Below are 26,507 nucleotides of genomic sequence, written 5' to 3'. Positions count from 1 at the left end.
TAACAAAAAATATCTTCTCTCTAGGGTAAAATACATAATTTCAAACCCATCCTTAACCCACTACTTCTCTCCTTCAGTGATAAAAAACGAACTTATCTTATATGTTTTGTAAACTTAATGATCATCATCTTATTTGTTTCAACTAAGTTTGATTATGACAACTGTTACAAGTGCTCCTCAAAAAGACATTAGAAGGGGGAAGAAAAAGAGGCTCTGACCTTGACAAAGAGCTCAAGGCAGGCTTCCAAAGGATATAAGGCTTGAGCTGAAACCTGATGGATGACCAGGAGGTGTCTTGTGGAAGGAGGGGGCAGGCAGAGGGCAGGTGGATCCTGGAGGGAGCCAGACTTCCGGTCAGTGTGCTGGGAGTAGAGAGCGCTACACAATGAGGGTCTTTCGGACCACGTTAGGCAATTATGTCTTCTTTCCAGAAGCAGTGGAAAGCACTGCAGTGCATGAACCAGAAGAGTGGCATTTTGAAAAGACCTTTCTAGCTTCAATTAGCCAACCTTACCAAACAACTTTATATTCATGTGCTTCCAAATAAGCCCGACTTGGCTAAAGCAAATGGTACTGACTCGAAGATAGCCAAAATGCTTAGTGGGGGGCATTCCACTGCTCTCTTGCTCGCATTCATTTACAGTTAAGTCTTTATGTAGCCAGAAATACTGCATCCACCCACCTCATTCCCACCACAACTCCTTGTAGACAGGAACCCTGCTGCCTGTTCACAGCCATGTCCCCAGGCACTAAAGTAGTGCCTGGTGTACTGAAGGATTTCTCACTAACTGTAGACCCTAATATTCAGATTTTAATATTGTAATGCAGTTTATCCAAGACTTGCTTCTATACCTACACTTTGTAGATTGCCCATATGCACTTGGCAGAGTTTTTGATACAGATCCACACCTGCACATACATGGACAGAGGAGTTCGGGCAAATGGCATTGGATAGTCTACCTTCCATGAACTACATACCGACTCTGCAAGGGATGCTCATGCTCAGTGTATATTCAACAATGTATGAACGTATCGCTCAAATAATCCTCTCATGATGCTTTTTCCCTACAGAAATGCACATAACCCACTTTGAAACACCTTTCATGATGCAGAAAATGCTAAAAATGAGCCCTGAGAAAACTATGCAAATATAGATCATTTATTTTTAGGTCAACATGGATACAATCTAAATTAAGGGGCTAGTTACTAAGGTTACAAAGAATGAGTGAATAAAGTAAAACAGTATTTCAGTCAGTCCTATCGACAAGCACAAAAAATATGCTCAACAACATATATCTCTACAGGAGAACCATAACAATGCATTCTTCCCCAACATTCTCATGTCTACTATAAATCCAAGTACATTTATTCTTTTTTTTAATTTTTCACCTGTTACATAAAAATTCTATCCCTAAGCATATATAAAAATCCTTGTCCTTACAAGCTGATGAAAATTTAGGTGTACAATCTAATAAACTGTTAATTTGGCCAGGTCACATTTGGCTTTAAAAGGAAAACAGTGGACAATGTTTTAATGATATGTGGCTTTTTCCAAATTCTAAAGACCATCCCAAATGTTTCAGTCCTAAAATTCTGAAATTAAGCATTGAAAAAATTTATGGCGATTGAAAACAATATTGCATATTCGTATAGATTTTTACAATTTGCAAAGTGACTTCATTTACATTAGGTCATTTAGAAATGAAATATCAAAGGCAAGGGAATAGAAAATTGGAGTTTTTAGCCTGAAAAACAAAAGAGTAGCTGTGATTTCACATGAATCTTCAAATATCTAAAGAGATTTTTCAAAACAATCATCAGAATAAAATGATAGAAGGGGGCCAGCCAGATGGCGCAGAGGTTAAGTTCTGCTTCAGCAGCCCAGGGTTCGCCAGCCCAGGGTTCCCTGGTTCGGATCCCAGGTGTGGACGTGTGCATCGCTTGCTGTGGCGGGGCTCCCACATATAAAATAGAAGAAGATGGGCACGGATGTTAGCTCAGGGCCAGTTTTCCTCAGCAAAAAGAGAAGGATTGGCAGCAGATGTCAGCTCAGGGCTAATCTTCCTCAACAACAACAAAAAAAGAATAAAATGATAGAAAACGAAAACTGGCATGAATTACTTTATGAAGAAGTGAAGTGTGCAGTAAAAAATTCCTCTGTTGAAAACTATCAATGAGTGATCTGAGAGATCAAGGTGGAACTTGCAATGCCTTTAATGACCTGATCTCATGTCTTCTTGGAAAAGCCCTTATTAGTCCAACCTTAAATTACCATTTAAGAGAAAGTCACATCCTTAAAAATTTTTATTCTTAAAATTGGAATGAAATAGGTTATCACAAATTTGAATTCATCAGAACCCTAAGAAATAAGTCTTTTTTGCATTCCCAAAGATCTAACATGTAAATCTCTACATTTTAATACCGCACTGTCGCTATTAAAAGAAACTAGCACAGCTGCCTCACATTATTAGTAAACTATCATTACTCCTGCTTAATTTGGGTTTTACAAGTTTTCTTTATAGATCAGTAAGTCATAAATGAAAATAGGTTTCATAGTCTGTTTATAACCTCTTTCACATCCAGAAAACATCTCAGTTCATTTTTACGCAGGATTTCTAAGCCATCATTTCTTTGTGCCTCTTGAGTAATACATGACCAAGTACAGAATGACAAATCACATTTTACTACTTATAGAATGGCAAAAGCCACAAGGCTATATACAACTGTCTATTACTTCTGCCCTCCATAAATGATATTTACCAGCAGAGCCCTAACTCTGACATTTAATTTCCTTAAATTCTGATCAAGTTATTAACATTATCTATATTTGAAGTAACAGTCATTCTTCCCTATTTCAATACTGAGGGAAAAAATTAACCACACAATCTCTTTATGTTACTCATTTGCATGCCTTTTAAGTCCTCAGTTTCTATATTCACACTGAAAGCACTTAAAATCCAGGCCATGCTGGACCAGGGCAAGTCAAATGCTAACTCACATGAATCCTAACAGCATTAATTCCCATTCTCCCTTCTTATAAATGAGGGTACAGCGTCACAGGAACTCCAACCATCCTTCTAACTTAAAGTGTCTGTTTCTCTAATTCTCTAGCAGCGCTTTTGCCTGTTTTCCTAATTCCTGTGATCAAATATTAGATGACCTATTGCTTTTAGGGTCATGAACTACCACCAATGAATCTCAGTAAATCATACTTTTAGTATGTCTATAGTGTATTATTTGCAAAAGATTTTTTTGGCACGAAAATTTCCAAAAATGACCAGAAATTACACACATATTAAAAGGAAACTATAATAGTACATATGTACATTATTTCTACTTACAATAAGTAAAATTAATCTATAAAGCATTATTAAAGCTTTGATGAGAAAAGTACAACAGCACTAATTTCTACTTTTTCCTGCTTCTTGGACTCAGACATTGCAAACACATGGCTTTTTAACAGTTCTGCGGGTTCTTCATTTTTGGACGGAGTATTGATTACACATACACATGTACAGTGGTGGACTGGGAAGTGTGTAACAACCAACTTTCCAGGAAAGAAGACCCTGATTTTTAGTGTTTGCCGATTTCTGGCACCAATTCTCCCACTGTGGCTGATTTCAAGCTACTGACGTGAAGTCAAACTCCTCACAAAACACCTGAAAATTGAACAGTTGGCCCTTATGGCCCAGTGTGAGCTGGCTCCAGCACACCACTGTGTGCATATCCAAAAGACATACATATACATACACATACTCACATATATGCAAATATGTTGCTATATATTAGACACAGAGAAAGGAAAGTCAAATACAGTTCTTGACAAATCAATTTCTTCAAAGTTTGTTAGTTCTTTCCAAAGGTCAGAATTTCACTTTACATATGCCTCCTATCTTTCTAACCACATATCTTATTATCGTTGCCTCTGAGGTCCCTTATAGAGTAACATTAACGGTTTTCAAATGTATCAGCATTTAAGCATATAATTAGTTATGGCCATATGTTTGTTGTCTAAAATGAAGCAAGCGAGATTTAAAAACTCAGATAGCAGACCTCTAAGAAATTTCATAATCTGATCTTCTTCATAAGTGCATGTTAGTAAACAAATACTGGCCTCACTTGGATAGAGACTCACATACACCATTCCAAATACAGAGATAAAGCATTTAGCTTTCAGTGTACCATTTGCCCCACATATTTAAGAGGTCTGTTTTTACTTACACAACTTTTTTCTGCAATGATGCACAATCCTAAAGAGAAAAATTGCCTGAAGGGAATCCCGAAAACTCCATCCATCCATTTACTCCCTCTGAAGTTCAATAACCCATACTCTTGAACCAAGGGTCCCAGTAACAGAAGAGCAATGAGCTAGCCTCACGCAGCACCAGGAATAGCAAAGCGTGACTCCATCTATATGTACGATCATGTGAACAGCACCCTCTGAGATTGTGTAACATGGTGACTCTAAGTGCTCTGTGCTGCTGCTGTTATGACAGTAAACTGGCACAACTTACACAGAGAGAAATGTGGCAATGTCAATCAAAACGTTCAATGTCTATGACTTTTTCCCCACCAATTCCACTTCCAGGAATATCTTTTAGAGATAAGCTCCCACTTATGTGAAAGGTTGTACGTGTCAGGACATTCACTATAATAGGTCACTGGTTAAATAAGGTATGGCAAATCTATACAGTGAAATAAAATGCAACCTTTGGCCGGGAGGTGGGAGGTGGGGGTACAGAGCAGGGGAAGGAGGCAAGTCCTTATACAGGAAATGAAACAAGTTTCAAGATACATCGTTAAGTAAAAGAAAATCTTGCATAAAAATGTATACAGTATGTTACCATTTGCATAAATATATATATTTATAAATATTTGTGTATACATAAAACATCAATAGAATGATCATAAATGCCTGTAAAAATGCTTGCTTCTGAAGAGGCCCATCCTTTTGTATCATTTAAATATTTTCATAGTACCAATACGTAAATTTTAGAAATTAAAAACATCTAGGGCCAGCCCAGTCGCGAAGCCGTTAAGTTTGCACATTCTGCTTTGGCGGCCCGGGATACACCAGTTCGGATCCCGGGTGTAGACCTATGCACCACTTGTCAAGCCATGCTATGGCAGGCGTCCCACATATAAAGTAGAGGAAGATAGGCATGGATGGTAGCTCAGGGCCAGTCTTCCTTAGCAAAAAGAGGAGGATTGGCAGCAGATGTTTGCTCAGGGCTAATCATCCTCAAAAAAAAACCCAGAAGAAACACAGAATAAAAAAAGAATGAAGGCTTTGTCATGATACGTCAATTATTCAAGGTTTAGAGGACTTTAGATTCTCATCACATTTCTTTTCACAAGAATATTTAAATATAACCCAGCATGAAAGCATCTACATTTCTATCCCTTTTTAAAATTTCTCTCTCCCACTCCTTCTTCCGGAAACCTTCCTCCTTTCCTCTGCTGAGGTGATCTTTGAAGGCAGGACTCCCAAAGTCACTGTCACTACAACCCTCTGTAATCTCAACCTGGAAAGGTAAATGTGATTTTTGGCTTAAGGAAAGTTCTAGAAGTCAAGAAAGGAGTTATAATATATTGTAACATACAATATGTTACAGTCTTATAGTCAGAATTTATGTATCTGGACTCCAACATCATTAATAACTTCACATTGAAAAATATATAAATGATTATGTACCTGGAGTGTGTGTGTGCATGTGTGTAGAGAGATAAAAGATAAACGTGAATAATGCCAGAAATAGCAAAGTTGCTTCATCTTTATTAATCTTCTTTTTCCTTTCAATACTTGTCTATCCTCAATATTTTTCACTAAACCCCAGGTTGACACCTCAAAAGTGAGCAGATAGTCAGTTAAATCCATCAGTTAAGAAGCTTATCTGTTTGTCCAACCCTGGGCAAAGTACATGTGAAACAAACAAAAATGCATAAACCCAGCCCTGGAGGAGCTTAAAATCTTCAAATAGCAACCACATTTCTCCGAGAATTTTGCAGTGGTGGATTTACACTCAATTTCCCTGGGAATAGGAAAGCTTCTTTCTTCTTTTTTTTTTTGCAAAGAAATTACAAAATCTATTTATCTACAAATGGCATTTATACACCAGATTTTTCTTATACCTTAAAATATTTTTTTAAAAAAAGCAATATTCATACTGCATCTACACAGAGCTGGTTCAAATCAATATCCCAGGAAAAATTACTAGTACAAAAAGCTGAACTCTCCAAACCATAGTGGATGCTATTATCACTCTTAGAAATTAATTGCAAAGAAATATGTTTTAGAAAATAAGAAGCCAGGGAAAACCTGAAAGATAAGCAATTCTCTGAATTTGGAATATTTGCTTTGAAAGTCTCAATGTTTCCTCCCATAAAGGACCATTCTGCAATGGCTCTTGCTTCTCCCTCCCTTTCCTGCTGGCTAAACCATGCTCCTCCAACTCCCTTCTCCTTAACTGCCCACACCTCCTGAGACTGGCTTTGCAGGAGGAACAAGTTGGTCAACATCAACATAGAGACTGTTTTCTAGGAATCAAATGAAAGCACAGATCATTGTCATCATATGGTACATTCAACATGTGCGTATTGAATGCCCTATGTGTGCCAGGCGCCAAGGGCTACGCAAGGAGCTTCAATTCCATACGGAGAGAAAAAAAAACTTGCAACCTTGTTTTCAGAAAGAAATATTAATTTGTACAGATTAAACTTAAGAAAACAAAATCTTGGGTAATGATTGCTTTTGTGTTAAAACTATTTCTGGAATTCTCGTTTCATCAACTATTGCATTCTGAAAAGACAGGTGTTTGTTAACCCATCTGAGTCACGTGCTTTGGCGTAAGGCTGCCCACTGCAAGCTTAGAGCCGGCCAGACAGAGCCTCCTGTAGAGGCAGGGAAGTGGCCGAATCCTGGCTGCTCTCCAACTCCATAAATAAGGCTCTCTTGTGCCCTGCTTTTAAATACCTTCATTTTAAAATTAGATTTAGATTTTTTTTCTCAAAAACAGCAAAATCCCTGTTGAGCTACCAAAACATATTTTACAACTTAGATTAGTGTGTTTTGCCTTCCTGCTTTTTTTGCAGCTGTGACTTTTAAGAGAGAACATTTTGCTTTACAAACGAGAATGGAGGCTTTTATTTAAAGGAGAATTTTTTCTGCTCGTCATCTGGGCATCCTCTATGATTTTTTATAATTTCAGAACTTGCTTAAAACATCGTCATACACAAATTACGCAACAGCATAAGAGTTTAAACGCTCACAGTTTCAAACGTGATAGAAAACATAGAAACGAACTAAAAAATAAACCAAGTTAGATCACAGAGAGCACAGAAGCGTCAATTGGGTTCCACCTTTTCTCCAGCTGGAACCACTTATTGTACCATCTACATAAAAAAATATAAGGGATTCACAGCACGAATTGTTCTTTTTAGCCACCTATGGCAAAAAAAATTGCCACACCATTGGTGTCATCTTTGATTAGCAAAATATTTATATATATGCCTTTTCACATATATCATACCTACTTTAATAGGGTAGCTTGGATGTCTATGAATTTTTAAATCTATAGCATACCCATATGCTAATGTCTCTAAAAGAATGTTTGTACATGAAAGGTAGAACTACCATCCTTAAAACTACACCTTTAGAAGGATTATCATGTGATAAACATGGCTATTTTCCTAATATTTCTCTTAGAAATTTTACTAAACTATGGGAGCTAAAATAATTTGAGGTTGAATATCATCCTTGGGTCATTATATAGAATTTCCCAAGGACAGATGCATGCCCTATTAGCTTGAACAAAGATCAATTGATGCATCTTTCCAAAATCAGAGTCGCCCATTTCTTAGGGAGTTCACAGGGCATGGACTTCTATTTAACAGAGGAAGTTAACCTTCCATATTTACTGTATAACTAGGGTTCATCCATTTATATGAAAGAACGATTAACACTATATAAGAAATAAATTATTCCAGTGCAGAAAAGAGGCACTTCACACTTCCTGATTCAGAGCCCTCACTTCCTCTTACCCTCCCCGCAGGTTGCCTTCACCTGCCCTCCAGCCTTTACCTGCTTTCTTCTGGGCTCCCAGCGCCTTCATCGCTCCATTCCCCACATCATACTGAAATTAATCATCTGTATCTCTGTCTTCACTGCTCTTTGTGGACCTCAAGGGCAGAGAAACTGTGGGTGCTGTTCTTTAACCAAGTAATTAAAAATAAATTTTTACTGACCTGAACAGAGATAATAAGTGAGAGAGTTTAGGGAAGTAAAAGTTTAAAATGGAATTCACAAAATTACAAGCAGTGCCTATGAACACTTCAGTGGCACAATTCATTACTTAAAGCCTCCACCATAAATAGATCATTCTAAAGGCGGTACAGTTTGATTGCTTTATCCCTAGGCCTGACTTTAACTTTCCTCTCTATCAATTTCTTTATCTCCCAGGAAATGTCACTGCAATTTAAAGTACTCTTTACATTTAACTTCTCTAATCTTTTCAGGTATTTGAAAATTGATAGGTGAAATACTCCACATTTTGAAAAAACATTTTGATAGACACATACCTATATACAGTAGGTCTTCATCAGGAGAAAAGTTATGCTTTAAAATAAAATGAAAGCAACAAAATGCATGTTCCACGCAATAAACTCTGGTGGTCTATACTTTCACAAATTGATTTCCACTGGCTTGAGCTAATATAGCTTGTCAGCTGCAATCTTTCCAAGAAAATATAAGGGTGTCTTTATACTATACCATTTAATCGTGATCTTAAAGTTGTCTGGAAGACCTGGCAAAATAAAAATTTCATTATATTTCCAATCAAGGAGAGTAGTCAATTATTTATTGAGCACCTACTATGCTCAAATACTGTGCTCTAACGAGGAAAAACATGTAGTATTAAAGTGCCCTCAGCTATCACATAGGCAAATTTGGAAAATAAAAATTAAGCGACTCATTTTAAATGACACAGACATTAGAAGAGTCATGAGAAGGCAGAATGTGATTAATTACCAAATGAAGAGACAAACACTACACAAAGTTGGCAAAGGAAAAGAATAGGGACTGGGGGCCCTAGGACAAATTCATGAAGGGGAATTTAAACTAAATTTGATTTTACTTGGTGGGAAAAAGTGGGGAAACAGACCAAGCATTTTCACAAGTGTTAGCAAATGAAATGAGACCCAGAAGGAAAAGTAAGTTCAGTGAAAGTTTTTATCAGATAGAACTTTCTAGAAGAAGGGTGCTTAGAAGTAAGAAAGATCGTTTGAGTTCTTGAATATCAAACCAAGAGAGTTGAAATTTATCCTCAAGCCATTGGGGAACTACGTTACCATTGATAGTTTAAGGGCTAAACTTTAAGCCAGTGGTCCTCAGAGAGGTTTCCAGGGACCATCAGCATCAGCATCACCTGGGCACTCAATCCACTCCATCTCAGATCTACTAACTCAGAAAATCCTAGAGTGGGGCCCAGCAGCTCACATGTGAACAAGGCTTCTGGTGATTCTGATACACACTCAAGTTTGAGAATCACCGGTTTAAGCAAATTAAAATCAAAGCTATGTATCAGATAAATCACTCTGCGGACAGTATGCACAACAGAAACCGGTGAGAACAGCATGAAAGAGAAGTTTCAGAGCTATTTCCAAGCAGAAGAGCAAAAAGAAGAGAAAGCAAATGTTTTTCAAAAATTTGCTATTTGACATTTAACAGCATTTCAAGATCACCTTTTAATGTTCTATTAGAGCTTCACCCTTAGAAGCTTATCATAAAAGGAAATTAAAAATGACTAAGTCATAGAGTGGGGATTACAGCCTACCAGGTTTTCTTTCCTCTTTTGAATAAGAAATAGAAAGATTTCTCATCATGATACGTGTGTCAGGAGGGAATTGAGAAAAGTAGAACTAATATTTACTGGAGACTTCTATCAGGTGTTCACACGCATTATGCCATTTAATCCTCACAAAAAATATTATGAGCCAAGCTATATTATTGCCCTTTTACAAAGATAAAGAAACTGGAGTTCAAAGGGCTAAGAAAACTTTACAATAACCAATTAGTAAGCACAAAACAAGGAACTAGTCCTTTTGCTTCTATATGATACCATCTGATAGGAAGCCCAAAGATGCCATATAAACAAAGAATTCCTGTTATTCCCAGTTCCTTGGTGTTTGAGAGATTCTTAGGAAGTTTTCATATTGTGTGGGTAATGGGGATTACATTATGCAAATACTTTACTGATTCAATTTTGTTTTGCCCCTTAATTCATTATTTTCTTATAGGCTTCCATCTCCAAGGGCATGGGTGTCCGTTACCTGACCTCTTGAGAAGACAAAAGTCTCTAAACCCTGGCTGAAGGGCTTGAGGACCAACCAGGACAAGAGAAGGTAGCAAACCCATCCCTGCCCCAAGAGTCTGTGGGAAGAAGGGAGGTGGAGGGAGGGTAATGGTTCCCTAAGTCTCCCAGGTTCCTCCTCTCTGAGCTTTGCATCAACACACGAAAGTCAAAGAGAAGAGGGATTTCCTGCTCCAATTCTGTTTAGGACTCTGTGAAGAGAGTCCCTGGTGAGCTACCCGGCACCAACCTCGCCATAAACTTGGAGGCACAGAGTACTCAGAGGGAGGGCTATCCCCACACCTGGGGGCACAGGCCCTGCCCAGCAGTCTCTAGAGCCCTTCTGAAAAGACTCAGCAAACAGCTGAGTTACCAACCAGAAAGCTTGCCATGACCCCACCATACCAGGTGATCAAGACTACAGCTTGGCCAGAGGCCAGGTGAGGGACTGGTCAGGGATTCAGGTGGCCTACGGGGCCAGAAAGACCAACGTGAGGGTGAATGCTGCAGGAAAGGGGACTACCACATCCTTGCCAAGTTGCACAAGATCAGATCAAAAAGTATGGCAACCCCACACATCAGCAGTGCAGGCTGGCAGGGCCCTGGAGATAGGAGGAGCCCAAGGAAACTCACACTTCCCCTTCCTTTCCTGGGGAAGAGTCACTCCCCTGTCACTCCCTTCCTGCATCTAAGAGATCGATTTGCTTATTTATCATCTGTTATTTGACAAACATGTACATAGCCTTTATTATATGCCAGGCACTATTCTAAGAGCTTTATAAATGTTAATTCATTTAATAGAGTCATGATGAGAGGTAGGGACTGTTATTATCCCTGTTCACAGATGAAAAAACTGAGGCACAGAGAGGCTCAAAAAAGTCTAAGTAGTAAAGCCAGACATCAAAGCCAGTCTCTGCTTAACCACTACACCAGAGCAAGTATCCCATAGGATTAACTATTACCTAGAAGAGCTAAATGAACCGTACAAAATTTTAAATTAGATCACACTAAAATTTTTTTCTGGTTACCCAAAACCCAATGGGTCATGTGAGTGAAGAAGAGAGGGAGGAGGAGGAAGAAAACAAGAAGAGGAGGAGGGAGAGGAAATTGCACGCCTTTTCATATTGGAGCTGCAATGTGTGTATATTTTCAACTTTGGAGGAAAAAATGGTGGCAGTTCACATACTTCCTAAAGGTCCTTCCAAAAGCTCGTGGAACAGGCGAGTTGCTGGGGTGAGGAACGATGACTCATCTGCATGGCTGTTTTTCTCTTACCTCGTCTACTCACCACTGGAAAGTTGAAATAGGAAACACTGCTTGGATCTAAAGGAAATCAAAAGACATACTATTTCTCTAATTTTTTCAAATGGAAAAATGTCCAATTTGACAAGTGTTCTTCAGTTAAGTGTAACTTTCTCACCAAAAGTCCAGAAGACTGAAACACCAACCTTAGACCAAACCTTAGTTTAAAGGCCTTCAAGTTCACCGGGCAGGGAGCACACCCTGACCAACAGAAGGATAAAACTAACACTCAGAGCAACAGAAAGGAAAACCAAAGGTACACCAGATATAATTCTAAGAGTTAAGGGTATTGCTTTCAGAAAATATATTTTAATTTTGGGGATTAAAATGAATTGACTTAAACTGTAAGGTGTTTTAGAGGCTTCATGGGGTTGAAGTAATTATTTTTTTCCCTGATGAGATATTACCAAATGGGGCCACCACTAATGGTGACACAGTGTCAGTTCCTGATGGGCAGTAATACGGGACACAAGCCCAATAAGGTGGCAGATTCATGGCACTGACAATACTTTATATTTATCTGAGATTTGGTTCCGTTTTTCAAATCTAACATGCCACTGAATAGGTCCTAGGATATGGTGTTAGCACAATGTCTGTAAAAAATGATTCTTTCAGAGAAGGGGAAAAAAAGAACAGTGCTTTCAATGTTCAGTATCCTTTACATCTGCTGCTCAGCTGGAAACACTGTTAAAAGGCCATTAGAACCTTAAGGTAACAGACCTCGAATGCTATGAAAGCCACGGAGCAATTTGCTGTTTGTGTGAGGAGTATCAGCCCTAGCCACTTCCTTTTCAAGGGCTGAAAACAGCTTCTGTCATGAGCCGTGAAAATCAATTCCACAGTAACCAGGCTGAAATGCGGCTTAAGGTGGTACACCTACAGGCTGGCGCCGTACAGCAGAGCCTCCTTCTGGGCATCCACGGCACCTTCCAAAAGTCCCAGACAGCAGCTCCCTGGCGGTGCCTGGGAGGTAATGAGCAGCCTGGGACTTCCAGAAACCTTCAGGTTTATCTCTTGAGACACTGGTTCTCTCTAACGCTTAATTAGGTTAAAATCGGAATTGTCACCCTGAATGAAGACAGCTATGAGAAATGTCGAACAGGGAAAAGGCTGCTCTTGCTTATTTGTATTCCATCTTCCTATTTTTCCTGATTATAGTAATTGTCAGAGAGGATCATTTTTTCCAAATAATACTGTTTCAAAGCCTTTCAAAACACAAAGCATTTTTAAATTTTTTTCAAATACAAGGTCATACTTTTGAAAATAAATATCTCAGAAGAATAGCAACAGTTTTGTCAAGAGTCGTACTTTATAAACTAATGGTTAGAAAGGTTAAAATTCATTTTAAAATGTGTTATTGGTTTTGTAGTTATGGGAAATTGTTATGCCAGCTATAAAATGCAACTTTAGTTAACATATAGAATTAAGATCATTATAACCTATATTTCTATATATAGTCAACCCTTTGTTAAGCTGAAAACCTTTGTGTAATTTACTAAGCATGTTCCAGATAAGAATAAATTGCCATTTTGAAATCATAGCAATCAGCTTATGTTTATGCATGTAACTTCTTACAATATTAAATTATTTATCTTTCTATCAATAGCCCAGGCTGAGAAATTGACTCAGTTAATTTGTTAAATTAATATAAAAACAAAATGAAAAAGTATAATTTCATGTTTTTTGCTGTGACTATCTAATACACCTAACTTGTCGTTTTAACTGGAATTTAAGTATGATTACTCTATACATATTTTCTTGACTAAAGTACAAAAACATGAGTTTACACAATTTCTATACATCTATTGTACAAAACACACCATGAAGATGTCAGATTTTACGAAATCTTCAAGTTATGTTTTTTAAAAGAGGGGAAGTAGTCACTGAAAGAGATTATACATAATAATTTTGTTGTGAATAATATAAAATTTGCCATTTGAAACCTATTTTACATTCAATTGAAACTGACCTTTTACGAGAGCCATGTGGTAATATAAGTGAAATGAATATATTCTTTATTGCAGTCATATAAAAAGATTGGCCTAAGCTTTTAACATAGTACTTGACCTCCTGATGCCTGAATACCCCCAAGTCTGTGAAAGAATATTGAATAAGATACCACATAATCAAATGAGTAGTAAAAGTACAATAAAAGCCTTTCACACATTAGCACTTGATAATGTAAAAGTAACAGTCAACTGTTCTCTAAGTTCAATGCAGATATACAGCTGGAGGAGAAGCTGTAACAGATTAAGAAGGAATGTTCAGGAATCCTGCATTTCCAGATTACTAAGACTTTAGATTTACAAATTCTTACTTTCCAAATAGAGTTCTCATTATGTCAAAGATCATTTAAACTCCTCAAAAACATTTGTTAAACCTTTTGCTGTAAAAAAGGAAAAAATAGCAGTGATTTTAAATTTTATCATTTTCTAAGTTTTAAAAACTCCCAATCATTGAGATTTAGCAAAAAAGTAGGATAAGGAAACAGATAAAGGACAATATTTTCTTATTTTTTCAGGAAAAAGTTAAGGCCTGTTGTACTAAAATATCTACAATATCTAAAACCATGGTGGCTTTTTTCAAGTTCGTTTTAAAAGTGCTCTTGACTTTGAGCTATTCTGACCCATTAATAAAATAGTAAGTGAAAGTTATTCATCTTTTTTTAGAGGGCCTCAAAGAGCTTTTCTTGCAAAGAAAATAGTTGCCTCAATTTCACTGCAACCTTAAGAGGAAATACCTCTGGACCCCTGAAATTCAGCTGAGGATCACTGGCCCCTACTAATTTCAGCTGTTCTGGGGGTGCAAAGAAAGGAAGCCAATTTCTCAAGAAATCCAAGAAATGTAGTACAGAGCAAACACACTAGCTGATGAAGCCTGCAGAACACAGGTGCACATGCCCAGAACGTATCATGCTACATCTTTAATTAAATGTGTAAAAAATGAAGAGTGACCAGCTCTAAATGTAGTCTCCTCGAATAAGAGTTTAGAGGTCAGGAAAAAATGGCTAGATTCGCACTTGGGAGGCTAATGTAGGAAAAATAGCTCAAAGAGCGGGTGGGAGATACAATTAGTCTTGACCAGAAATCATCCAAAAAGGACAAAAACCTGAGTCCTATGCAGCACCTACAGAAAGCCTGCCATATTAGCAAAGAATAATAGGGATCCTACAGTGAAAGAAACTTACAATGTTTCCCAGTTGACCTTTAAAGCAGTGTTGAAGTTCTCTCCCACTCATGAAGACATGCCCTTGGCAGCTGGGTTAGGCCCCTTCTGTTCCAGGCCTAGGTAGTTATGGATTGAACTGATCCAATCACTCCTTCCCTTACTCCCTCTACTGGCCAATGTAAACATTTGAAAGAAGGTGCAGGAGATGTTGGGGTGGGGTGGTGCAATTTGCAGCAGCAACACTTTCTGGGTGGAGATTCTTATCCGAGATCAAGGTGAAAAATAACACAAAATCATTGCCCAAATTTGAATGTCTATCCTGACAAAAACTCGTATTTGAAACCACATTGAATGCACCCAAAGTGTGGACCCCGGGGATTCAAAGGATGGTGCCTGGACCAACCACATCAGCATCACCTGGGAACTTGTTAGAACGCAAATTATAGCCCCTATAGCCAGAACTACTGAATCAGAAGCTCCAGCACTGGGGCCCAGCCACCAGTGTTTAACAAGCCCTCCAGTGATTCTGATGCATGACAAAGTTTACGAAGCACTGCTCTAGATCACTGGTTCTCTTCCCTGGATGTACATCAGAATTACTTGGGGAAATTTAAAAAGAAAGAAAGGGAAGGAGGGAGGAAGGAAGGAAGGAGAACGCCCTGTCCCAGACCAATTAAGTCATAATATCTGAAGATGGAGCTCAAGTATAGGTATTTTTTTTTAACATCCCACGTGATTCCAGGACAGCCCTGGCTCTTTCCAACTGGAAAGAGCCAATTGTTAAATTTTCAGGAATTTTCTGAGTTGGTTGTTAAATTGTTAGTAGCTTGAAATCAGTCAAAGTGGAAACGTTTATACCACAGAAATACACAAATGCTACAAATTAGGTCTCCCCCTACCCAACCCCCCTGAGAGCCAACTGTTAAACATTTATCAGGTCACCACTGGCCAGGGTTGAGAACCCCTGAACTAAAGCAAGAATTCCAAATAGCTTATTAATTCAGACAGTCTGTGTAGTTCCTCTCAATTTCTCCATTACCCCTCAATTCCTTGGGATTCTTACAAAGATTATGAAGATTAACTGAGCAATTCAGTGGCCTTATACTTGAAGAAGGTGGACATCAGTCCCTCTCTGAGGGTGTAACTATCACTGGTCTAGGTCAGTGGCCATGGTCTCTTTCCTTTCTCTTCCAGGCATGGGCACAGGAAGCAATTCTGAAATGAGAAGGGTGGGTAAATCTGCTGGGGGAGTTTTGCAGGCAGTCTGCTTCATGGATGAAGAGACATCGATGGGAAGAAATAGTCCCTTTTCGTGCCTCTGGGCATTATAATGAGGCTTTGACTCTTGGTACTCCGGCAGCCATCTTGTGACCACAAGGGAGCTGACCTGGTAGACTAAGGATCACAGAGCAGAAAGATGGTGAGAACTTGGGACCCTGATGGTACTGTTAAACTTCCTACTTTCTCACTCCTAGAACTCCCTACCCTACGCTGGGACTTCTTGTTATGTGAAATAATGGCTTTCCCTGATTGTGCAAGCCAGTTGAGAGAGGATTTTCTGTGACCTGCTGCCAAAAGTATCTTAAGAGGCACAAATTATTTCAGACAAGAGTTTCAACAGCTTGTCTTCTTTAAATTCTTTTACTGGAACTTCTAAGTAGCAGAGTAAAGTTTTTAAGTTCTTTTCTTTTTAATTTTGCTTCTTCTTTCTCTGATGACCTCATTCACCCCTTCTTCTCTCCTCTCACCCTCATTTGGGACCTCAGCAATTCATGCTTTAGTATCCGAAACAGCCCCCTGGCTGTCCTTCCCTCCTCCTGGGCCTTTAACGACCTCCTCTCTATTCCATCCTATTTATAGCGTTTGTCAATCTAAAACAATACTTTCATCTGTCACTTCACTGCCAACAACCCAGGATGATTACCTACTTCCTGCCATATAAAGCCTAGGATTTTCAGGGCCCATCAGAAAATCCAAACCTACCCTACTGTTCAATATTATTTCTCACAAGTTCTCAATAGATCCTTTTCTGTACTAGCCTCCATATGCACTATTTTGCTCACAGATTTAATCCCACCCTGATTGCCTTCTTCTTTGATGGGTCTTTGTCAAACACTACCCATCCTTCAAGATTCTTGTGATGGTTAATCTTATGTGTCAACTTGACTGGCCAAGGGATGCCCAGATAGCTGGTAAAACATTATTTCTGGGTGTGTCTGTGAGAGTGCTTCTGGAAGAGATTAGCATTTGACTCAGCAGACTGAGTGACCAACATGGGCAGGCATCATCCAACCCTTTGGTGGCCTGAATGGAACAAAAAGGCAGAGGAATGGCAAATTCTCTCTCTCTTCTTAAGCTGGAATGTCCATCTTTTCATGCCCTCGCACACTGAAGCCCCTGGTTCTTGGGCCTTTGGAGTCAGACTGAACTACACAACCTGGTTTCCTGGGTCTCCAGCATGGAGACAGCAGATTATGGGACTTCGCAGCCTCCATAACTGCATGAGCCAATTCCTATAATAAATCTCCTCTGATATATCTATATCTATCTATATAGCTACCTATCTATGTATATGTATCCTGTTGGTTCTGTTTCTCTGGAGAACCCTGACTAATAGAGTCCCAATTAAATTTTACCTCATCCTTTCCTCAAGGTCAAAGAAATCCCTACATTCTCCAATTCCTATCATTACAATCAGTAATGTAATTTGGTACTTAAGCCATAGGCACACCACTGTTTAAATCTTGGGCAACGAAATAACAATTTAATTAATTCTTCATCTTGGTGAAATTTTAAGATTTTTTTTTTACACTGCCAAAGAACCGTGACTTAAGTTTCAAAATGGGCACAGCTGATTACATACATTTTGATAATTCTATGCTTTCTGTGAGTTAACAACTCACCCCACCCTATTTGGGAAATCCCCTTCTCTCAGCCACACTGATAACTCTTAACAGTCCTCTGCTGGCTTTACGATATTGAGTTTTTTGTCTCTACCAAAAAGCACACATAAACTATGTTAGAGTATTTATATGGCCTTGTAAACTCAGCGTTGCTGGGACACTTGCTTCTCTCTCTCAAACTCTCTCTTTCACAGAAACACACACACCAGTCCCTATTCACTGTCAATCACATAGTAGATGCTCAATAAATAACTTTTGATTCATTAATGGTCTTTTGGTGGTATCAATTTTGCCTCCTAAATATTTCTTGAATCCTTCTACTTCATTCCATTTCCAAAGTCACCACTCTAGTTCAAGCTAACATCCCCTCCTCCTCCTGTGTCTGCTTTTGCTCTCCTCCCATCTGTTCTCCACAGAGCAACCAAAGTCACATTGCAAAACCATGTCCAATCCTGATTAAAACACTTCTTCAACAGCTTCTTACTGCTCTAGGCTAAAGGCCAAAGTCACTGTAGTGAGTTGGAGCGACTTCAGGGCTGACTGAGGAAAGAGACACACGATGAGGTGGCAATAGGACAGAACTAAGCTTCATGTGGGTGGCGCTTTGACAGGTTGCATGTGAAGGGAAGTCCCTCCCAGCAGGAGACCTTCCAGAGATAATGGAGGGGTCACTACAAAGAAGAGGAAGAGGTTAAGGAAACTCCCGGGGCAGAGGGCAGAGGGGGATTAGGTATCCAGGCAATATTGCTCAGCCAGAGGGTGTGCAGGGCAGTGGCAGCTCGGAGTCTTTTACAGGCCCCAGGTTTGTCTTATAAATGGCTAGCAGATGCTGGGTGCAGTCTGCAGGGCACACAAAACAGGAAGGCTCTAAATGTTAAAAATGTGCTTCTTTGGGCTATGCTCACAACAACAGTATGTGTAAAAACTCGAGTTTAGCACCCACAGACTTTAGAGTGAAAAGTTCATGCCTGTGGTGAAAAAGTAAACACGGGGCCACTACGCATGAGCCATCTCTGTATCATTTATATAAGTCATTAGCCTGTTCCTCAGGGTCTTCTTCCCCAGTCTCTCTCACACCTCCTTCCCCACTCAGTGGCTGGTTCTCACCGGGTTCTGGAACTCCTTTCATGCTGAAGGGTCTTCTCACCATATAGTTAATGTGTGCACCCTCCACTCTCCTGTTTCCTTAATGACTTTGGACTCATGCTTCAGAAACCATTGCTCTTCATCAGGCAAGCTTTTCCAAGACCCTCTAATTAGGTGAGGGGGGGCCCCTAGTGCTGTGCACTTATCTCAGCCAAAATTAATTCATTGTGAATGGTGCCCTTAACTTCTGCTTCTTTGCTGGCATTAAAATCCACTAGGACCTTATACCCAGCACCTGGTACAGTGACTTACATGTGATAGGTAAACAAGAAATATTTAATGGATGGAATGAAAAAAAAGCAAAAGGAGCACAGGTTACAAAAATAATCAATGACCTGGACAATGTGTAAACATGGAATTAAATTTCTACTTTTCCTTGTTACTAACTGGTGCATTTGTTGAAAAAATATTTTTCACCCAGGGTCATTAAAACCTCTTAAATATTTCCATCCAGGATTATTAGAATTTTTAAACCTTTACTTAGGACTTACCTCTATGAAACCATTTATGTACAAATATGCCATCCTAGGGAGTCAACTACACTTTCAAACAGTATCATGTGAATCGTTGAAAACTGAATAACACTGGAGAAATATATGAAACTATTTAAAGGGGAATCATGTGCCAGCTAAAGAATTTAACAGAGCAGAATTTGGTCTATAAAGGGATACAAGCACCAAGTTTAAAAGAATATTAAGTATTCTGTTTATACTGGCAAGACAACTTTAAGTCACCTTGCTGGCCTTGCTAAGAAGTCTTTTGAGAGATGTGAATTAAGAGGGAAAAAAACAGTCTTATAACGTTACTTTTATGGGCTTGAACATAAATTAAGATTAAGCTATTAAAATTACTTTATCGACAATTCCTTTACGATAATTTTTATCCTAAACTCATATGTCTATAACAAATCTAGTGACTAAAGGGTTCGTCACTTTGGTTTTAAAGGACTCAATAATTTTGCGTTTTGTAAGTGTTCATAAAACTTGCCCATAATTGAAAAAGAACACTAGTCACCCTCTTACATAAATTATGATGCAATATTTATACTATAATATGTTAAAGAACATAATGCTGTACATTTTAAATCACTTTTTGATAGTGGCCTGCATTTCTACTCGCAAGCTATTAAGATGTGGTGCAGTTAAATGACGTGAGTTTTATCTAAAAAAGTATATCAGTCAACTCAAATAAACTCTTGTTCTCAATGATGACATATTATCCTCTAATTAAATCAGCTAAGATAACTCTGTTTGCAAGGATCGTTGTAAAACTAATTCCCAAATCAAGAGTTTAACAAGTGGCACTCCTAATAGCCCAGATTTTAGATTGCTTTCATACCTGGAATTAACATGATTCTTTCAGAAATCCAGTGACTTGACAAGTCATAAAAAAAAAACATTTGAAGTTCAGCTAACTCATTTATACTTCACACTGTTCTTCACAAGGATTTTAAAGACATCAGCTAACTAAACAGAGGGCAAAGAAATCAGAAATCTGTGAAGCAGGAAGATAAATGGAAATCAAATAATTTATTCCCAAACAGGATATTTAATATGACTGCAAAAGAGTGAGAGTTACCAAACACTATTGTTCCATTTATGTTAATGTGATATCTACATGCAAACTGAAAAAAGATCTGGGGTAATGGCAGATGTATTAAATAAGTCAGTTTGCTGGGGGAGCAGAAAGAGGAAGGACAGTCTCCCTGGGAAGCCCACCAAAGAAAGGAAAAGCCTGTTGGACAAAAGCCAGGTAAAATAAAACACTATATATTTTGAAATTTGGAACCAATAAAGCAGGGCTAAAACAGTCACTAGTACATCAACAGAGTATAAGAGAATGTTCTTCCTTTTAATTTTAGATTTTGAGAGAGATTTTTAGATTTCAGAGATAAACTGGTATCAAAGAGATGGAAAACAGTTTAATACTTTATTAACATCCAGATGCTGTAACTCAACTCTCAAACTATTTGAGACAGAAAAAGGGGCAAGGTTGGGGCTGGCCCGGTGGCAGAGCAGTTAAGTGTACATGTTCCACTCTGGCAGCCCGGGGTTCGCCAGTATGGATCCTGGGTGCGGACATGGCACCGCTTGGCAAGCCATGCTGTGGTAGGCGTCCCACATATAAAGTGGAGGAAGATGGGCACGGATGTGAGCTCAGGGTCAGTATTCCTCAGTGAAAAGAGGAGGATTGGCAGCAGTTAGCTCAGGGCCAATCTTCCTCCAAACAAAGAAAAAAATTGGGGGGAGGGAGCAAGGTGAATACTGCGAGCAGAGTTGGTTAGACTTTTCTTCCCTAATGTGTGGGGATAAACTTCTCTCCTCTCTCTATCCCCAAGGTAACTTCCTATAGTAAGCTTTGTTGGACTAACCCAATATTCCAGTAGGCCTGGTATATTGAAGAAAACCAACACATGTTCTTTAGTTTCCATCTTTTATATAACCATATCTATACAAGAAAATGATCAAGTAAATGCATAAATACAGGAACAAGTTAGTGGTGGCAGCATGGCCAATTCCTGAGAACATAAAATTCAAATTCAAAGTGATCTGGAAAAATTGTAGATGTTACAAATAAATAGAAAAATATTCAGCATGAACTATGAGGGAATACATATGGTGATTGATAATATCAGGCTATATACATATTAGATGAAGAAAGAATTGATTTTGCATGCATTTATTTAACAAATGCAGAATGGCACTGGGCAGGGTTAAGTCTATGGATTGGCGTGCCCAGAGCCAGGGTACATGGGATTGAATTGTAGCCTCATCACTTTCTAGATGAGTCATCCTTGGGCAAGTTAATTATTTAAGTCTCTCTGTTGCTCAGTCTTTTCATCTATAAAACGGAAATAATGATAGTATCTACTAAGTTATTAGAAGGAGTCAATAAGGCAATGTTTAATGTTTTAAAAGTAGGTAATATTTTCAAATAAGTGTTGGGCACATAGTTATTTCTATATAAGAAATTGTTAAATAAAGTTGTATCAGATAAGTAATGAAAAAGTGAATGTGTAAGCCAATAAACCACCATTAGTCAGCTATAAAGTATTATAATGAATGACTCGAGGAAGGCTCAAAGCATAAAACAGTGGCACTGTAAGCCTAAAACAACACCCCCTGAGTTGCCCAGACTTTGAAGCAGATGCTCTTTTCAGTTGTGGAGTTCCTATAGAAGTTTAGAGCCACCAAGATGAGTCGGGTTGGAAAATGAGATAATATTACCGATGCTCAAAGAAAGACGGGAATGTTTCACACCGACCTTTGATCAGAATAACAGTCCTAACAAAGAACTTGATCCACTGCTCAATATTTTCCCAGAAGATGGAACAAGAGAAAATAAGAAGTTCACTCTAAAGGCTTTTGGCTAGATATCTGGAAACATTTCGATACTACAAGAATTACCAGGTATTAGAATGAATTGCTGAGAGGGGCTCAGGAGTCTACTCCTTTGGAGGTCTTTCAAACAAAGACAGATAGTCTATCTGATCTGCCTGGGGCGGTTTAAAACCAGGAATGAGAGAAGATTGATGGTGCAAACAGCTTCTTGAAGCCCTCCTCCCTCCCAAGCACTCTCTGAGAGTATAACCTTATATATACCCATCACAGTCCCTCATCAGTTGGGTTTGAAGAACTCCCTTCCATCCTAGAATAGAAAAGGGCAACACTATTTCACAATTGTGAGTTCTGAGTATAACTTTAATAATGTCATGATGAAACATAATGTCCTTATTACTTCTCAGTTATTTTACCAGGCAAGCTACCTGCAAATATCTTCCAATTAGAAAGTCTCATGAATCTGAAATCTGAACAGCAGGTCCTTTAAATTCATGTTCCCTGGTGGACTAATGGCATATTCTGTTTCTCAACCAAACCATTAAAAGTCCAAATAAGGCAAAGGATGAAAAAGAGCTTAAAGAAAGGATAACCACCATACACTAGATAATTACATGTAAATAGTATCAGGAACTAGGGAGGGGAGGAAGAGTATGTGCATTTAATAACGGGAGGCATTTCCTAAGTGATTATTCAAACAGCAATTGACTAAAACTTACTTTGAAAAAATGTATATCCTTAATATACAATTATCTTTCGATTCATTTACTTTCCTATCAAATATGCCTCTGACCTCACAGTGACCTGTACCTTGATTATTTCCACCAGCATCAAAAGACATCAGTGTTAACCGGCAAAGTCAACATGCCCTTAGTCCTAGAAAGTAAGTTTCACAAAAGTGCACACATTTCAGAAATCCATAGCTAATTAGCAAGCACCATAATTGTCAAGGGGTGGAGAGAAAAGGCAAAAAAAAAAAAAGAAGAAGAAGAAGAACCTCTGTAGTGAAAAATCTTCTCAAGGATTTATTTTAACCACTGGGAATGTTGTCAGGAAAGGAAATGGTGACTACAGCAAGTATTTACAGTGAAAACCTTCACTTTGATATTAAGGAGATTTGCATCATGCTAAGGATGAACTGCAGTCTCCTGAAAGTCCCATTATCCACTAAAGAATACTGAAGCAATTTAAAAATACTTACCTATTTTCTTCTTTGAGATATCTTATCCGAAATCACGTTATGTTTAAAACATATAGTTTGAAAAAGCACAGACCGGAGGAGTAGAAGTTCCTAGAAGAAGTGATCCATACTACAAACCTTTTAAAACTTGAATTCCCTGAGATTTGGGGAGGGGGGGAAAGCAAAGCTGATCCTTATCAATTAATTAAAAAGAGTGAAATAACAGTAGACAAAGGGGAAAGAGAGTTAAGAAACATAAGCAGCTGTGGAGGTAGTCGCTCTCCATTGATTAACAAATTAAAGAGTTCTGGAAAAGGGAGAAGTGACAATGATAGAAAAGTAGTCTTATAATTCACCACAGGTTCCGCCTTCGACTCACCAGAGCCTGGCTACGTCTGGCTTAGAATTGAAAAAGGCTCCCTGTATATAATGCTCTGCGCTGTTAACGTGATGTATGGGCTACTTTTTTTTTTACGATGCCTAAATTTATATAAACATGTTAATTTCAGTGTAAGTTAAAAACCCTCACTTGTAGAGTTTGTAGATCAACCACAATAAAATAGCAATCCCACTGTGTATCGAAACTGTGATGTTTTAAGATATCTGCAAAATGCTTTTCTTCCATCGACCAGTGCTTTGGCAAAACGGCAGGGAGGCTGGTGGAAATTCAGCGTTTTGACTTGACCATCTGAGGTCACTGAGGACTTCAGCTGCCGGGTTTGAGCAGCCCGCGTCCTAGCAGCATCTCTTGGCCTCTCTCAGTTCTGTCCTCTGGCAGCCAAAGGATTATCTCTCCCCAACACGTTTCATTCACAGAGCCCCAGAGAAGCTCGGATTCGGTTGGAGCTAAGAGCCGGAAAACACGCACCCAGGCTGCTGCGCAAGTAGTTGGAGACCAAGTGCTACCCACACACTGGCGCCGAGAACGGGGGTGGGGGCTCTCCAGCTCTCGGTGGAGGAATGCTAGTGGCCGGGCACGCGGGGGACACAGGGTCTGCGGACTCCGAGACGCATTAAGTTGGTTCAGCTTCCGAGAGCGGCGGGCGAGGCCACGCTCAGGACGGGGCGCCGCGCCGGGTGGCTGGAGTGTCCTCCAAACCATGAGTGACCCACCGCAATCAGGGAAGCACTGAGGAACCGTAACGGGAAAGCCCGCCCCAAATCTGAAACAGGCAGCCGGTGAACTCCCCAAACCGGCCCGGAACTACCGACGTCGGGAGGCCGGGTCCCGGGTAGGGGTCCCCCCCCCAGCCTCGCCCGCCCCCAGCCCGGGCGCCGAGCGCTCTGCCTCCCCGAAGGACAGGGAGAGTGGAGCGAGGGGCGAGGGGAGCCCTCGGCGTCTCTCCGCCGCCCCCGCCGGCGCGAGGGCGGGAGTGGAGAAGGCGCCACTCAGACTGTGGCGCTTGGGCAAACTGCGGCCGCAGTTCTTCCAACTTTGCCCGAGCGAAGGGGCGCGGGCTGGGCGCCCCGCTCGGCGATCCGCCCTCGCGCCGCGGCCGCCCCCGAGAGTGCCGGGCTCCCCGGCCCGCCCGGCCGGAGCCAACAAGGAAGGGGGCGCAAGGGCGCGAGAACGGAGGGAGGGAGGGCAGGAGGGCGCTCCCGCGTGTGCACACAATGAGGCAGCTGAGACGCACACCTTCCCCTGCGGGGGACGCCGCGGGAGCAGCCGCCGCACAGCGCGGAGGCGCGGCGGCCGGGAGAGCCCTGACGGAAAGTGAACACCAACAACTCAGCAACAGGGGGCAGGAGGAGGGGGCCGGGCGGCCCGGGTGCCGTGTGGCCACCCAGGGCTGCAGCCTGCCCGGGCCGCGCGCCCGCGCTTACCTGCGATCTCCTGGTAGGGGATGTCCGCCAGGCTGAATCCCTTGGCACCGTACGCCTGGCGGACCTCGCCGCAGCTCCGAGCCTTCACATCCGCCCGGGCCGGGAGGGACAGCAGCAGCCCGGAGAGGGGAAGAATCACAGCCCCGATCCAGCAAGGCATGGTGCAACATGCAAATCCAGCTCGGTAAACCCCAGGGCCCGTGCGCTCTTCACCTTGCCCCTCGAGCCGAAAGCCCGCCAGAGCCAGCGGCGCGCTCCTCGCCGCTGCCCAGCGTCACCCCCTTCCGCCAGCCGAGGGGATGAGCAGCGCAGCCCTCTGGACTGCGCTCAGCAAACTTTTATAAGCCAGATGGAGGATGGCAAGCCAACCAGGGCTGGCTGGGAAAGCAGCCGCCTTGCTCCTCTAGCCCCTCAGATCGAAAACGGTGCAATAAAACCGAGAGAGAGGAGAAAAAGAAATGTTTAAAAAGCCACCATGGGGGTTCAAAGCTGCGATGCGAGTTCCGAACCGCACAATCCTAGAGCGCTGCGAGCTCGGCTAGCCGGAGTGTGCCGCGAAGGTGGGAACGCGCGCCGGCTCTCCCGGGAGGGAGATGGACTGGCGAGCGCGAGTGAGTGTGCGCGCGTGTGTGTGTCGGTGTGAGCGCTGGGTTCTTGGGGATGGGTGTGCGTGGAGGTATGTGTTGGGGATATACGGGATCCAGGGGAAACCTCAGCTTCACACAGGCTGAGAGAGCCTGTGAGAGTCCTCCTGAAATAGGAAGAGAGAAATCCTGGAGACAGACACTGGAAGCAAGAGGGAAGGAGAAAGAAGGGGAGAGAGAGAAACGTGCTACACATAGCACAGCCGAAATTCAGAGGCAGAGTCGAAGGCAAAACCTGGACTGGATCTCTTGCTACTCGGTAGAAGGAAAAAAAAAGGAAACGTTCCTCTTTTCTCATTCCTTTCGCATCGTTCATACAGATCCGAAATGCTGCGTTTAATGACATAAGCAAGCAATCTAGAAAGAAAAAATGTTTTTAAGTCATTAACTTATATGGATTAAACTATATTTTTTGTGGACGTGAAGGACAAACGCAATTCCAATTGTTGCTCTAAATATGAGCAACAATTCATGACCTACTGAAATACAAAGCCAGCGGAGAATAAACGTCTAGGGAAACCCCTGAATAGCAGAGCACAATCACCGCTCTAATTAATTTCCTTTGGCTTTGTTTGTTTTTATTTTCTAAAGAGAGGTAATGTGTGCACGTATTAGAGACCAGTCGTTTTATTTTTTTTTTTATTTTTGGTTCTGGA

General features: G+C 40.6%; 1 protein-coding gene across 1 annotated transcript in view; it reads right to left on the bottom strand.

Moving 5' to 3' along the window:
• The window catches only part of GPC6 (glypican 6), a 1,011,638-nt gene extending 985,824 nt beyond the window's left edge, over positions 1-25,814 (bottom strand). The window contains exon 1 of the mRNA XM_014864850.3: positions 25,208-25,814. Coding sequence (XP_014720336.2) covers positions 25,208-25,367 — 160 coding nt within the window. The 5' untranslated portion in view covers positions 25,368-25,814. The remainder of the gene's footprint in view (positions 1-25,207) is intronic.
• Between the last annotated feature and the right edge of the window lie 693 nt (positions 25,815-26,507).

The sequence above is a fragment of the Equus asinus genome, chromosome 11 (assembly GCF_041296235.1).
Source record: "Equus asinus isolate D_3611 breed Donkey chromosome 11, EquAss-T2T_v2, whole genome shotgun sequence".
In the NCBI taxonomy this organism is placed as follows: Eukaryota; Metazoa; Chordata; class Mammalia; order Perissodactyla; family Equidae; genus Equus; species Equus asinus.
Note: the sequence above shows the minus strand (reverse complement) of the source record. Positions and strands in the feature narration are given on the sequence as shown.